This window comes from Phacochoerus africanus, chromosome 2 (genome assembly GCF_016906955.1).
Source record: "Phacochoerus africanus isolate WHEZ1 chromosome 2, ROS_Pafr_v1, whole genome shotgun sequence".
In the NCBI taxonomy this organism is placed as follows: Eukaryota; Metazoa; Chordata; class Mammalia; order Artiodactyla; family Suidae; genus Phacochoerus; species Phacochoerus africanus.
The window spans coordinates 8,439,654-8,455,203 of record NC_062545.1 but is presented as its reverse complement, the minus strand read 5'-3'; the positions used below and the strand labels follow the sequence as shown (position 1 = coordinate 8,455,203).

The 15,550-nt window shown below is 49.8% G+C and overlaps 1 protein-coding gene across 1 annotated transcript in view; it reads right to left on the bottom strand.

Annotated features, from left to right (window-relative positions):
- EZR (ezrin) overlaps positions 1-15,550 on the bottom strand; it is a 46,329-nt gene that overhangs the window by 14,383 nt on the left and 16,396 nt on the right. Inside the window, exons 3-4 of the mRNA XM_047769831.1 lie at positions 5,749-5,832; positions 780-875 (exon numbers count right to left, since the gene is read on the bottom strand). Of these exons, the coding sequence (XP_047625787.1) occupies positions 780-875; positions 5,749-5,832 (180 nt within the window). The remainder of the gene's footprint in view (positions 1-779; positions 876-5,748; positions 5,833-15,550) is intronic.

The window sequence follows — 15,550 nt, the reverse complement described above, 5'->3', positions numbered from 1 at the left end:
ACTCTCGCTGCCAGCTCCCAAGACAGACTGGCCCTCGCAGCGCGAGGGCTTAACCACTGCCTCAAAAAGATCCTTTGGGCCGGTGTTCAGAAGATTACACTTATTCTGAAAGTCACCTTTCTAGCACAGAAGACAGAAACAGGCCAGTGAGAGTCCCATTATACTCTCGCTCTTGGCTGGACTCTAGCCACATTCAGCGACCCGCCAGGCCACCAGCCCAGTCCAGCCCAGGTTTTCTGGTGGCAATGCCATCCATCCCAAGGACAACTGCCTGAGAGACCCGTGAAGCAGCCGGCTTCTGTCCACACGGCCAGTCTAGCCCCAGACCATGGACCCCCTCTTGGCCCCCTGAGGTATACAGAACGTGGGAGGAAAGCCAGGGCTGGGAAAAGGGAGAAACTGTCTGGAGAAAAACACAGGCGGCTTACTGCTTTTCCTCCCAGTTGTTAGGGGAATTACCCAGTCTTTAGGGTTGGAAGAGAATCTATCACAGGTTCAAACAAAGCAACAACAGTTCCTTACAAAACAGTGGATGATTCATGGTTTATAAGATTAACAATCTCATTGGAAAAACCAAACCAAACCAAACCAAAAGCTAAGCAATTAAGCATCATATGCTCCAGGATCTAATTTCCACCCACCATCCCCACTTGCTGGAAACCTGCAACCTTTCTGTCTATAAAAACTTTTACACAAATAGAAAGGAACAAAAAACAAAAGACAGAGTTTCACTGTCAACAGAGTAATTAATAGCCTGGACATAGTTAACTCTGACTTACCTTTTTATCAAGTTTCAACCAGGTAGGAAATCCTTTGTTATCCACATACTGGAGGCCAAAGTACCACACTTCCCGAAGGCCGATAGTCTTAACCACCTGTGTGAAAGAGAGGGCCCGAAACTGTCACGAGGAACCCTCTGGAAGGGCAGCGGCCTCAGTGGCCGCAATCACATGGTGCCACAGAGCTGCCAAGGGAGTGAGGGTGGCACCTGCTTGGTGGCACCAGGCAGGCCTGCCTGACACTGTCTGCAACTAGCTGAAGCTATTACCCCGAAGCATAAACCATTTACGTTTGGCACATTTGAGCAGACTTGGGGTTAATGCTAAATCTTATAAGATCTCACCCCTACTCCTCGGACTCCGTTGTGCTTTCCTGAGTAAAGACAGTCAGGTGAGTCACAGGTGGGTCACAGAATGGGACACGCCAAGGTATACCAGTGAAAGTGGGTGTCACAGGTGTGACTGTCACCTGTTGGGCACCCATGTGAAAAGGGGGTTGAAAGTTAGCACTGTGAAGCAAAGGGACAGGCGTGCCTCCTCTGGCTGCCTGTCTGCGCCTCAGGCAGCCGGCCCCGACTCTGCTCGGCCAGGAACGTGGCGAGGAAGGGGGAGGCAGAGAGGGCTCACTTTTGGAGGAGGGGGAGCAGTCAGCTTCGAAAGTATCAAGGGGGCTGGCATTCTTTCCACATCAAGAAATGCGAAATTCTGATGCAGGAAGGTAGAATTCAGCCCTGGGACCGAGTGAGAACTTGCACTTTAAAATTCTCTACAGGGCTAGGAAAGTCTCCCATCACAACGAGAGCCCCGAGTGGGTTACTCTTGTGTCTTGAAGCAGAAAAGCAACCCTGTAGTGGCTCAGCGGAAACAAATCCAACTAGGAACCATGAGGTTGTGGGTTCGATTCCTGTCCTCGCTTAGGGGGTTAAGGAGCAGGTGCTGCCTTGAGCTGCGGTGTAGGTTGCAACTTGCTATGGATACTTGCTGAGTATCATCAAAACTGAGTCCCAGGACTTTGCTGAATAGTGTTAAGTAGTTAAATCCCATGACACCTAATGTTAAGCCTTTAAAAAGGTGGTTACCATCCTTCAAATATGTGGCTTTTACCGTATTTCGAGGAAAAGAGGACTGAATACACTAGAAGTGACAGATCAGGCATCCTGGGGCAGTTATTTAAAATAAAATCTGAACCAGCAAACAGACCCTACCCTGAACCTGTCTCCTCACTGGCTGGGGGCCCAGGGAGTCTGTTTATCACAGGCCATGGGCAGCCGCTCCCTCTACTCTCTCCAGAAAGGGCACTGGGACTCTCACCAGGGCTTCCTCCCACAGCTGAAGATGTGAGGCCCCACGCCTGGTTTTCATTGTAACATGTGCAAAGACGCTGACTCAGGACCAGGTGTTCTATGCCCGGCCCTGCTAATTTATTCCCCACAAACCTCCATCTCAACTTGGATATGAAACCCGCCCTGCCTTCCCCTTGGGGTTGTTTCAAGGTTGTGCGGCAAAACTCCGTGAACAGACGCCGCCATCCGTCTCTCCAATCTAGTTTCCGCTCCATGTGCCCAGCTGGGCCCTGGCCTGGACCTAAGCGGTAGGAAAAGACTCCCCGTCCCCTGGACTTCTCTCCCCACCCTGTCAGACCAGCGCCCCACCTTCAGATTCCCTTCTCCACCCCCTCAAAGGGCAGATCAGACGCTGGAGCCAGGGGCTGACCCTGGGCGCCCTGACGGGCTGCGTCCCTGGCATGAGTTGCATTCAACTTCCAGGACAACTGACCTCACCGTGTTTCAAGGCCCCACTTCTATCCCTACAGCTCCCCCCAAACACCACGACGGAGTCAAACAACTTTCCTTCCTTTGGTCCGTTCCAAAACCAACCTGCCAGCCCCGGCTACAGGGAAACCCAGCTTTCCTAGAAAAACACACCGCATGTTCCCTCCAATGTTCTGACCTTAACCTAAAGCGGCTACACAAAAAACACGGAAGCCGGAAGCCGAATCTGCACAGGTGTCTCGGCCCCACTGGTGTTTGGCAGGTTCAGGGATGTGTCCACCGAACGCAATCTCAAGCAACAGCTGGGAAATACTACTTTCTTTCTTTCTTTTTTTTTTTTTTGTCTTTTTGCTATTTCTTGGGCCGCTCCCGAGGCATATGGAGGTTCCCAGGCTAGGGGTTGAATCGGAGCCGTAGCCAACGGTCTATACCACAGCCAGAGCAACTCGGGATCCGAGCCGTGTCTGCAACCTACACCACAGCTCACGGCAACGCCGGATCGTTAACCCACTGAGCAAGCGCAGGGACCGAACCCGCAACCTGATGGTTCCTAGTCGGATTTGTTAACCACTGCGCCACAACGGGAACTCCGGAAATACTACTTTCTGATGATGGAAACTGGGCAGAGTCCTAGCAGGAAGGCCTTTCCCACCCCCCAGGAGCTTCAGCTGCAGGAAAGCCTCAGGGCTCCGCCTGGAACCCACCTGGCTGTGAGCCCCTGGTCCCCGTCAAGTCAGAGCCCTGGACTAGACAGAACCTAGTCACAGACCAAGCGATGGTGCTGACAGGGCTGGGGGACAGTTACCGCAGAGGAGGCTGGAGTAACACGGGGGCTGGGAGGGAAGCAGACTAACCTACCTTCCAGGCCTCTGTCAATCTAGTTCACTGAAGGACCACATTCTAGTGCCTGGCAGTGTGGGCCATGATGAGCTTCGGAGACCCAGGAGGGCAACAGCTGGAGCCACCCGGGGAGGAAGGAATGCAGTGTAGCCCGCAGCCCCTAAGAAGCGTCGGGAGGACACAGGCCCCTGGCGAAGGGCACACCGATGGGCACCCGCCCTGCTCCCCCATGCGGGCGGGGGTAGGAACATCCCACGTCAGGTGCACCTCGGAGGAAGGGAAGCAGAACGGGCTGGGGCTGCTTCGGCCCAGCCAGCTGTGCAGCCCCAGGCAATCCCATTGCTGCTGAGCCCCCACGTCCCTAGTTTTAACACATGGACTAAATCACATTCCAGGTCTGCTCCAGGCTTGGCTCCTCAGATTTAGGGTCTTTCTCAACAGGAATACACGACATCGAAACAATTCAAACACTATGTCCATCAGAGATGTCATGATCCAGGTCCAGAGAGTGAGAGGAAGGACAGAGGGACCCAGCATCTTTCTGTCCATCCCTCTTAACCCAGCTGGTAGTGAAACCTCGTTACCTGTCGCCAAGGTGGCTGGGACTTGGGAGGACTTGGGAACAATGGCTACAGCAAGGCCTGGCCCTGCTTTTTCTCCTTTAGGACTGATGCCGGGGACTTGGCTTTCCGGGGTGAGAATAGGAATTCAGTGCGGGAGCAGGACAGCTGATGAGAGGCTGATGAGCTTCAGGATAATCTGGACCCAGAGATTATCAAAACTTGGCACACCGAATAGATTTATGCATTTAACATTCTTAAAGTAATCTGCAACTGACCGAGTTCAGGGTCCACTCGTACCTGTTTATCCACAACTCCATGCTACTAGCTACTCCATGCTACGGGCCAAAATACCTGGCCTGAAACCAACACAAACACCAAACTAGATACAATTATTCAGCATTTAGGGACATGAGGCATTCCGTCAACGTGGTACCCGAGCACGAAGCTGAGGGAACCACGAGAAGGATGCAGCTCAGTGCGTTGAGCACGCAGTTACGAGAGGGTCTGGGGAACTGAGATGCAGGGACACATGTTCAAGGCACCAGGACAAGCCTCGTACTCTCTACCCCACCAGGGGCCCCCAAGTAGCGGGGACGAGGATCTCCTAAGAGACAATGGCATTCACACCTTGCACCGGGCACACTGCCAACGCTGTCACCAGCCTGTGGCACACAATCCCTGAAAAGTGACTTGTGCAAAAATCTGCCAGATGGAGGCCAGAGGCTGCAGAGCCATCCTCACAGTGAGCCGCGCCTCCGCTTCACCAACTGCACCAGAGGCCAGGCCCCCTGGGCTGCAGGCAGAGCCGCCCCCACTGGCTGCCCTTCACCCACCACAGGGCTACCTTCAGGAGAAGGCTGCAGCATTTTCAGCCCAAGGCCAGCCCTGCCCAGCACAGTGACCAAGGCTCGGCCAGGGAGGGACCTCAAAATGATGGCAACGCGAGAGTGGAGGCCTTGAACCCAGGCCCTTCCTGGGGTTGGCCTGCTGGGCACTCACTTCAGGGATGAGCGCGAGAGCCAAGCAGGCCCTGGCGAGTCACCTAGAGCTTTGAAATGGGCCCAGATCCCACTCGCCTTTCATGTGTGGGGCCAGGATGCAGAACAGCACTTGGCCACTGAGCTGGGCCCCGGGAAGGCCACCTCTGGGCCCGGTGGCTGGTGAACACACAGCCAGCCCTGCTGCTAGCCTGGGCTCTTGGCCCCAGAGCCCAGAAAGGGAGGTCTGGTTCCGCCCAGAGCCTGGAACTGTCGCACAGAACCGTCAGCACAGCCTTCGCTGGGGGCGCTGTCCTCACTCGCGCTCTGCGGGTCACCGCGGCGGCTTGTGGGAAGACACAGGCAGGCCCGTGGCTGTGCCCCGTGGCCCAGCAACAGGGAAGGTATCGGCAGCCACCCGAGACACCCGAGCGGGCGCATGGATGCTGCAGCTGCCGAGAGGGCAGGGAGGCCCGCCGCATCCACTCAGGCCCACGGGCGGTGCCCAGCCTCCGCAGGACCCCAGTCTGCAAACCAGGTGGCAAGAAACAGCTGGGGGGCCGGGGGATCGCGGCGACCCCCGTGGGAGCGATGCAGTCATGCTCTGGGACGAGGATGTCCCCACCCCCCTGCTCCAGGCCACGCACAGTGCCACCCCCGGCGTCTGCGCAGGGTGAGTCCCGCCGGCAGAAGCAGGCAGAATCTCCTCCGCAGACAGGAGACAGCGGGAAAACAGGTCATAAATATGCTTCGCAAATGCTTTCAGATGCTGCAAAACCGGCTGTCTAACTGGGAATCCTCTCTCACAGAGACCGACCTGATCAAAGAGCTGTTTTCCTGTTGTGTTTGGCTGGATGGCAAACTCCAGCTCCGCATCCATGGTGGTAACTCGGACGTTGATCTAGAAAACAGAACCAAACACACGGCACTTAACCCAGGGTTCTTTCAATAACCTCCCGAACCCTCCACCCGAACTCAAAGGTCCTGAGCAACGAACACGGCAAGAGCATGTGCCTCCTCCATACCTGTTCTCACGCCCCCTCCACACACACACCCCGGAGCAGCACCCTCACTCACATACACCCAAGCCACAGCACACCCCCACAAACTACCCCCGGCCACATCCCAAAACACACAGAAAAGCTCCAGCTATGAAATATATGCACACAGTATGGATTCAAGTGTGTGCTCTCATGGTTTTAATAAAGCAGATTCACATTAAGTCTGTTATTTTTCTACAAAAATACTTTGGTAACTGTTAACGTATTTTCCCACACACCACCCTCAGGACAGCTAAGTGAGGCGGGGGGGGGGCGCGCACTTCCAAGCATCCACGCCAAGTGCGTAGGTGGGGGGAGGAGGAGAGAGAAGGAATGGGGACTGCAGCCTTAGAGGAAAGGCTAAGCGTGTACAGACACATCCAAGAGGATGGGGTACCGGGCAGGCACTGGAAACGGTTAAGTACGAAGAGAGCAGAAACATGGCAAATTGCTTCAAGAGAAGCAAAATGCTAACACATCCATCACGGCAAACATGTGAGATCTTTCTAGACAACAGATGGATGTAAAATGCAAAAATGGAAGCATTTTAAAGGATAGTGAGATCACAAGGCGGCAGCGATGGGAGAGCCTTAAAAATGTCTCTAACGTCACCATACCATTGCTGCTTTAAGAAAAAAAAAACAACAACTTATTTCAAGGTAATTTTCAAATTTATCACAAGAAAACCCAGAATTTACTAGCATATGAAAAATAATCTAGCTACTTTACGTCATTGTCCCAAAGGAAAACAGCAGCAACCACAATGCTTAATACGAAGAAATGCTTGCTTCTCACAATTTTTCAAGTGAAATACTGGAACAGCTGGATAGAGATTCTGAATTCCTCCTCAAGATGTGCATGGAATGAGGACATAGATTACCTGTATTATTCAGCTTCCGGTGTAAGAACTAACATGTGGTAAATTCTAAACCTGTGTCAGGCCCTGGCTGAACAAAAATTAGTCTTTTATGAATCATTTTTTCCTAACACTCAAAAACTGTGATGATCAGTAAGTACTGTTCCACACATCCAGCATGTCTTAAAGGTTGTCACTCACAGAGAAGTGAGGCAGCATTTTTCAGATTTTAAAAAAGCTCCCCCCTTCATCTCAAGCTTATAAATTAAAAAACTGAGGCTTACTGAGAAGCAAAACTAGGCACATTTTAGACTCTTCAAAAATGCAAAGACCTAAGTGTCTTCATTTTCCTGCCAGCAATAATTTAGAGAATCCACAAAATGGCTGCCACGAAAGAAAAAATACAGCAAGTCTCTCTCCAAGGGCATACACAACAGAGGTGCAAAAAGCAGCCCCCCGAGTCAAATAGGCTGTAACAAATGCAGCTCCAAATTACACTCACAAGCCCACAATGAGTATCACACTCAACACTAAGGTACAGGGTTGGGGCTGACAGATGCTGGGCCTTAGATATGCTTTTCTTTCTCTATCACTGATTCACCCAACGACCTGACTGAATGCCACCACCCTGGTTAATACAGAAGAGCAGAGGTTCATGCATAGGAGATTTCGGACTAACTCCTAAGTCTCAATCGACGCTAAAGTTGAGGACCAAGAAAAAAATGCCACCACCTGAAACCAAAGCTAATAATTGACATAAGAAAGTCATCAACACACCATTTTTAACCATTTTGCAAACTCATTAACAGGAATTTAGAAAAAAACGACTAAGATTCTGAATCAGGTTCCTATTTGACTCAAAGTTCACACAACGCTTTGAAAAAGGAAATAACCAGTAAGATGAATACTTTTACTGAGATTGGATGTAACAAGCCAGCAGTACATAGAGAGTGAACTTCTTAAAACGAAGCGTATTGATAATAAACTGCACCTCCCATCACAGGGGCTTAATCTGAGCCAGTTCCACTTGGTCTGCTCCCTCTGCCAGTGCTGTGGCCCCAGCAAGATTGGAACCAGCACCAGGAGGCAGGTGGGCTACGGCACCAGCCCTGGCGGGAAGGCGGTGCCCAATTCTGACTTAGGGAGGCACGAAAACCTTCATTTTCAGACACTCCCTGAAATTACAAAAATCAAGGTACTGTGAATCAACATACGTGAGTTTCACACACAGTGCATGCTCGCTCGTTTGGAGACCAAGGTCGAGGCGGGGGAAGCCATGCAATCGCAGCAATGAGTGAACAACTTGTTAATGATCCTCGGCCAGGCTGCCCTGCAGGAGGGGGCGTGCTTGTCACTTGCCAAGTTGTCACCCTGCTAGTGTTTGTCACCAGGGGCGCTACTGCTGTTCTGGGCAGCAAGAGGATTCATTCTGGCAAGACTAGCTCAGTGCTGCAGAATGTTTAGCATCCCTGAGTCCACCACTCAGCAAAGGTGTCCCCAGCCACCTAAAAGGACTGGCCCCCCAACACCCCCCCACACATACAAATATCCCCTCCGGGGGAAGGAGAGACTCCCGCCCCGATTAAGGACCACAGCACGACACTGCCTTAATCAGTACCATGGTTAGAAAGACTATTAAGATTCTTTTAAACATTACTTCACAAATGTACTAAAATGAAGCATAAACTTTCACAAGTTTGAAAATGAAACATTTCCTCAGATGACAGGACCATGTACCTTTATGTTTTGCTTCACTCACCGAGGGGCTCTAAAAGAATCGGGTTTGGACACACTAAAGACTCACGTCTAAATCCCAACTCTTTATTTTCCTGTTAGGTTTCCTTGGTCATCAACTGTTTTTAGTGAACTTCACGTGAACGTGGATGAAAGCTAGCACTTGTGTCTGCCACGGTGCCACAAAAATCCAGTGCGATTCTATGGTTATGCACAGCAAACGTGAGAATGGTCCCATGAAAAGCCTCCTCGGAGGTCCAGGGCTTCAACATATGACCACACACCCAAACCACGTGCAAAGGCTGGAGGAAAGTGCATGGTTTTCAATCTTTACTGATTACACTTTTATCAAAGGCAGTACCTGCTGATGACTGCAAGATCGCAGAGTAGTGTGTGGCGTAGGTATGCACACAGAATGCGGTCAGTCATTTAAAATCTCCACAAAGGGGCAGTGATCATGCCAGGCTAGTCAAAACACTAAAACCCAGAGCCCTCACTGTGGCTCAGCAGTTAAGGACCTGATGTTATCTCTGTGAGAATGCAGGTTCGATCACTGGTTTCACTCTGTGGGTTAAGGATCCCACGACTTGTGGCGTTTGCACAGGTCACAGACGCGGCTTGGATTTTGATGCCTGGCCTGGGAACTTCCATTTACATCCGTAAAAAGAAAAAAGGGGGGAAGAAAAAAACAACACTCCTTTCTAACATTCTGTTTGTTTGGAGGGGGCGGTGATACAAGTTTCACTCTGCTCACACAGCCCCCCACCCTTACATACACGTGAAGAACCATGTGGTTGGTATAGATGCTAATTTAATCATTTATGTCTCCTTTCCAGAGGCTCCTCTATTTGAGGTCATGGCAGGAAGCTGTAGTCAGAGCTCTAAAATGTTAGCACTGGCGTTTCCTCATGGCGCAGCAAAAACAAATCCGACTAGGAACCATGAGGTTGTCGGTTCGATCCCTGGCCTTGCTCAGTGGGTTAAGGATCCGGTGTTGCCGTGAGCTGTGGTGTAGGTCGCAGACGTGGCTCGGATCTGGCGTGGCTGTGGCTGTGGTGTAGGCTGACAGCTACAGCTCCCATTAGACCCCTAACCTGGGAACCTCCATACGCCATGGGTGCGGCCCTAATAAGACAAAAAAAAAAAGACATAGAATGTTAGCACCTAAAAGAAACCAGACAGAAGCACACTCCACTCTCTGCCACGGGACTTCATCAGCAAGCACAGACACGGAAGTTAGGTCAGCACCCTACCGGTAAACGACAACGAGGTTTTTCCACAGCTACTCTACCAGGTCAAAACTTTAGAATAAGCTAATGTATCTTGGACACAAAACTTGGTATTGAAGATGCTGGAACTCCTTGAGAAAAATGAGGTTCTGTTGGATATTTGCGTATTTTTCACACTGACCATATTTGGCAGAAAAATCGTTTTTCGACTCTGACAGTAGCCTAGTTTTTGTTTCAATAAGAGAGGTAAGTTTCTCATCTATTACTAGAATATGCAACTATATGCAAAGACAAATGCCTAAAAACAAAAACAGCAATGAATTTCATTTTATTTCTAAAACAAGAACTAATGAAAATGGCCAGTAGACCTTCTTAAACTTAAGGAAAACACCATATGCACGATTTCTTTTTCATGAATAAATGCCTGGGGTTTCACAGATCTCTGCCCAGTCCTGCTGACCATACAGTGCGTGTATTATTTAGCATCAGGATTCAACCAGTAAACCTGCCTTGCCTAGTTAACAACTCTTAAAAATTCTATTTGCTCTTCTTATGGGTTAGCTCAGCTCAAAACCACCACACTACATGTGGAAGAACCACAGCAGCTCCAGTTTCTACCGTTCCCAGCCCGCCCCAACTGGTGGGCACGGTGCACGCCTTCTGGGCGCAGGCCCTCCGAGAGCATCAGCGCCTCCTGGGGGAGCCGGGGGCGCTGTCCCTTAGGACTTAAATAGGCGACTCAGACGCCATACACCACAGCCGCTCCCAATTGGGACTAACCACCAGAGCCCCAGAGCAGCTTTCAAACACCTTAGTTTCTGGGCCCTCAGCCCAAGAGCAGTATTTTTTAAAGCCACTCAAGTGATTTTGAGATTTGGCCAAGTTCACGGATCCCTGGAGCAGGGGGCCTCCCCTGGGAGCCGAGGCCTGCAGCAGTGACCCACGGAGGACTTCCTTCCCCTGGGGGCAGGACCCCCGCTCTGCAAAGAGAGGGTGCGGGCCGGCTGACCTGCGGTCCTTTCCAGCTCTGAAATGCTCGGGCTGAAGTCCAAGGTCCAAGGTGAGATGCCAGCCGCGCACTCAGAGCTCAGCTGTGCGCACAGGGGGGAAAGCTCCTCCTTAGGGTACGAGGTGTCCACGAGCAGACGGAAGGGGGTGATTCGGGAGAAAATAATGACGTGACCCTATGAGGAGCCCGCAGGGCGACTGTTTTCATGGTCAAAGGAAGAGCTCACGCCTGTTTCAGTCTCCAAGGAGGGGGCTGTACCTCTCCGGTCAGACACACAACAGTTCCGGTTCTGCAGCGCCAACGCAACTGACATCGCATTTTCCAATAAAAAACAGAGTAAAAACTGTTAAGCCCCCATCTGTTTTTTAAAAATATAAACTCACCCTATTAGGATGAAATAAATCCCTGTCCCGGGCTCACCCCCTCAAGCAGCTGGGCAACACAGAGGGGCCCCAAGGAACGAGGCCGAGGGCAGGAGGCGCCCCAGGGCCTCGACCTCCTCACTGACTGCAGCAGCGCCCCCTCCCCAAGTCTGAAGGAGGACAAACTTCCCTGCTGGCTGGTAAAATGGAAATGACCTTATCTGTGAGGGATCTTGAACCCCAACATTCTGTAACTTAATTATCAGAGTGGCTTTTCGACATCGTCCAAATCAGTGGCCAAGTAGTTTCTGCCAAATTATCTGAATTTAAAAAGAGAGAGACCAAGCGGTGATGGGGAGGGGAGGAGAGCAGTGTGCTGAGGTCACGTAGGTTAAGGCTCTGTTTCTTTTCTTTAACTGAAAGGCTCTGAGAGTCTCTGCTGTGTTCAAACTGCCCAAGTCCAGGCTGGTGCCTAAATCTAGGTTTCCCACATTGTTCTGCCTGCAGAGATTTTTTTCCCATGGACCAGTACTTTCCAGAATGCTTTGGAAAACATGTCTTTTAAGGCTCCTCAGTTTAACTCTCTCAAAACGGCATCTAAATGCCTGCCAAGAGTCTGAGAGAGGCAGAAAAGACCCCGGTGGACAAGACTGCGTTTCACTTCTAACCCGTGTAAGACGGTAGAGTTTTGGCTGTCAGATTACCTCCCTCATTACTGTCCTCGTTTTGGTAAATACATCTAGTTATGCATTTTTTTCCTTCGAGAAATGTCCACTTCCTCCTGAAATACTTTACACTTGGTTTAAGATAACCTCTCCAATCATGCATTTAACAGAATAAATTCAACCACTTTAAAGACCAAGACAGGAGGAAGAGTTCAAGACCAGTCCTTCCACAAACTCACAGACAAGCAACCATTTATGTCATCATAGACCAACCAGGTTTAATTTTAGCAGCCAGAACGCTGCAGGGGAAATAAAAGGTTTGCAGTGATTTTCCTATGTACTCAAGAATCAGTAAAACCATTTAGAGCAGAAAGGGAAATTCAAATAGTAACATTTGAATGTTTGAATTTCAGGCAGTGGATTCAGTGATAACAGATTAATCCCTGTATTATCACACCTGCATTTACTCAAAAATTAGTCTGAGTAGAATTATCTAAGCACCGCCAAGATTACATTGAGAGCCTGACCTTTCATAATCACTGAAAATGTCAGTGGTGTTTCTGACATTCCAGCCCTCTTCCCAAGGTGCCACTTCAGCAATTTCTACAGCTTTCAAATATTTGGATAAGACCTTTCAAACACTTAGAAAGGCTCAGACAGGAAGTAGTACAGTAACTTTCTCCGCAAATAGGGGAGGAAAAGCAGGAGAGTGAGACTAGGAAAAATTCTCACAGCTGAAACAAATTATAAAAGCTTTCTCAGATGCTATTTTGATTCACTTGACCGAATAACTGCTGCAACAATATTGTATTTGGATTTTCATCACTGAGTCCTTACTCTTTACAACAGCTTTGTTGAAATGCAACTTATATACCATAAAATTCACCCATTTAAAACGTGCAATTCAGTGGTTCTTGGCAACTTCACAGAGTTATGCAACCAATCCCACTGCCTAATTTTAGGACATTCCATCACCCCAAACAGAACTGCCATGCCCATTAGCAGTCATCCCATTACTACTTCCTTGGCCCTGGCGACCAAGAGTCTGCTGTCTGTCTCCGGAGATTTCCCTGCTCTGGACATTTCATGTAAACAGAATCAGAGAACACATGGTCTTTGGCAACTTGCTTCTGGTCACTTAGCATGTTTTCAATACTTATCCAGGCTGTAGTGTGTATCAGCACCCCACTGCTTTTTGACTGCCAGGTGATATTCCACTGTGGATAGTTCACGTTTGTCAATCCCTTCATCGCTGGCAAGCATTTGGGTTGAAGGTCTCATCATCTGCCGTGTTGCTTTAGTGATTGTAAATACGAAACAGCTGGGAAACAAGTCTTTGCACTAGACTATGGTCAATTTGGTATTCAAACTGATAAGAAAATTTAGGGACAAAGATGAAAATTAAAAAAACCCTAAAATTCAAGTTTATGGTTCCATTTCAGTTGTAAATGAAAATTTTCTGTGTTTTCAGGAAGAAGGTACCAGATGCCAAAGAAACTGCTGAGAGCCCAGTAGAAAACACGGGCTCCCCCACCCCATACTCAGTGGCTCCCTAAGCCGTGGGCAGCTTCAGCCATGAGATGCTGAGGAATTCTGGTCGACCCCTTCGCTTCCCAGAGGAGCCAGCCGGGGGGGGGGGGGGGGGGGGGCACCAGGGACTCTAGTTCCCAGTCCTCCAAAGGAAGAGTCAGGTACTCTCCCTAAATTTATTTTGAGCAGCAACTGAGCCATCGGTTTTGCACCGACTCCAGTGGTGCGGGGCGCTGGGTCCCAGCAGTGTTAGCCGGATGCTTCTACCTCGTGCTCTGCATCCTTGGAGGGAGAGAACCCTCCAGAGCCCTGTCCACAGCTGCACAAGGAAACAGTGACAGCAGACCCGCTTTGTGAAGCCTGCTGTCCCTCGGCAGCTGTGCAGGGAGCACGTACACTCTTCTCCCCAGGCCCTTGGTGTTCCTCCGACTTGAACACACTCGGGAATCACCTGGAAAACCTGCTGAAACCTTTCCAGGCCCGGAGGCTCTGAGGGGCCCATCCATCCACAGCCCACAAGTGAGGCCACACCCAGGCCCCCAATCTCAGGGTCAACACACACACAGCCACAACTCCTCCCGGCAAGACGAATGCATTTACGTGACAGTAAAGTTTACTAGGCTTCCTGTCAATACCAGAGTACAGCCACAGACCCAGACTCGCAGACATGGGGGGGGTGCTTTTTTTTTTTTTGGTCTTTTTAGGGCAGCATCCGTGGCACACGGAGGTTCACAGGCTAGGGGCTCGAATCAGAGCTGCAGCTGCCAGCCTACACCACAGCTCAGAGCAATGCTAGATCCTTAATCAACTGAGTGAGGCCAGGGATCGAACCCACAACCTCATGGGTCCTAGTCAGATTCGTTTCCACTGCGCCACCAGGGGCACTCCAACATGGGTTTTTCTGAATGAAACTATCTCAACACAGAGACCCCATCTTGGTACTCTCTTTGGAGACTGATCTCCTTACCTTTAAGATAAAAATGAGTCTCTGTGAACAATACTCCAACTCAATAAATCACAGCATTAGCCGTGACACACAGCGGTCATTTATAAACGCTAAGGAATAACCACCCTCTGTAAAACATCATCAACTCAGCAAACCTTAATCGGCGTAGGGTAGAAATGCAGACCTGTGAATTTAGCCACTTTAGAAGGCAAAGTTGGAAAGCCCCAAAGGCAAGTGGAATTTTTGTTTTTTAGCTCTTCTCCCTCCATATCACTAACCCCTTTAGGCTGTCACAATAACGGCTAATACATTAAAAGTAGCTTTGTTTCTATCTATAATATAAAGTGAATGTTTGTCTTAAATATATAATGCTGCTCCCAGGAACACTGTTTATAGAAACAAAATTCTGTGAAAGTAGTTGCCATTAAAAATCCAGCGATGGTGGAGTTCCCGTCACGGCACAGTGGTTAACGAATCCGACTAGGAACCGCGAGGCTGCAGGTTCGATCCCTGGCCTTGCTCAGGGGGTTAGGGATCTGGTGTTGCTGTGAGCTGTGGTGTAGGTCGCAGGTGTGGCTCAGATCTCACGTTGCTGTGGCTCTGGCGCAGGCCGGCAGCTACAGCTCCGATTAGACCCCTAGCCTGGGAAGCTCCATATGCCGCAGGAGCAGCTCAAGACAAAAAAAAAAAAAAATCCAGCGATGGTATTTTGCATTGCTGTAGTCTCTAACGGGCTGAGAGCGAGAAGCGTGCAGCTGAGAGACCTCCTGGTTGTACACACCATTCTTTTAAGGATAGAGGTCAAAATAAAAAAACGTGTGAAAATATTAAAAGTTATTGTACAACGACACATACAAGAGAACTGTGGTTCTTATACCACAACGTTTCATTAAATGGAATCAAGTCCGTATTAATCTGATACTCTACTGGCAAAGCCCAGCTCCGCCATCAGTCAAGAGGGAAGCAGTGGTCTCTTTCTAAAATACTGCCACCACCAGCAGAAGCCACATGTCCACATACGCCCGCAAGGCAAGCTGGACAAAGCGAGGCATTCCAGAGCTACACGTGTAAGCCTGAGCTAGCTCTTAACACCAGGCTTCTTGAGGTTCACTGAGCTTTAAAGAAGGTGTGAATAGCAGTATGAATACATCTTACTACTAAAATAACCCTATGGCAAATCTGACCACCCGTGGATGTTATGTTAGTTTTATTAATCCTTTCTTTTAAGCTCCTCTGGATCTAGGTTTA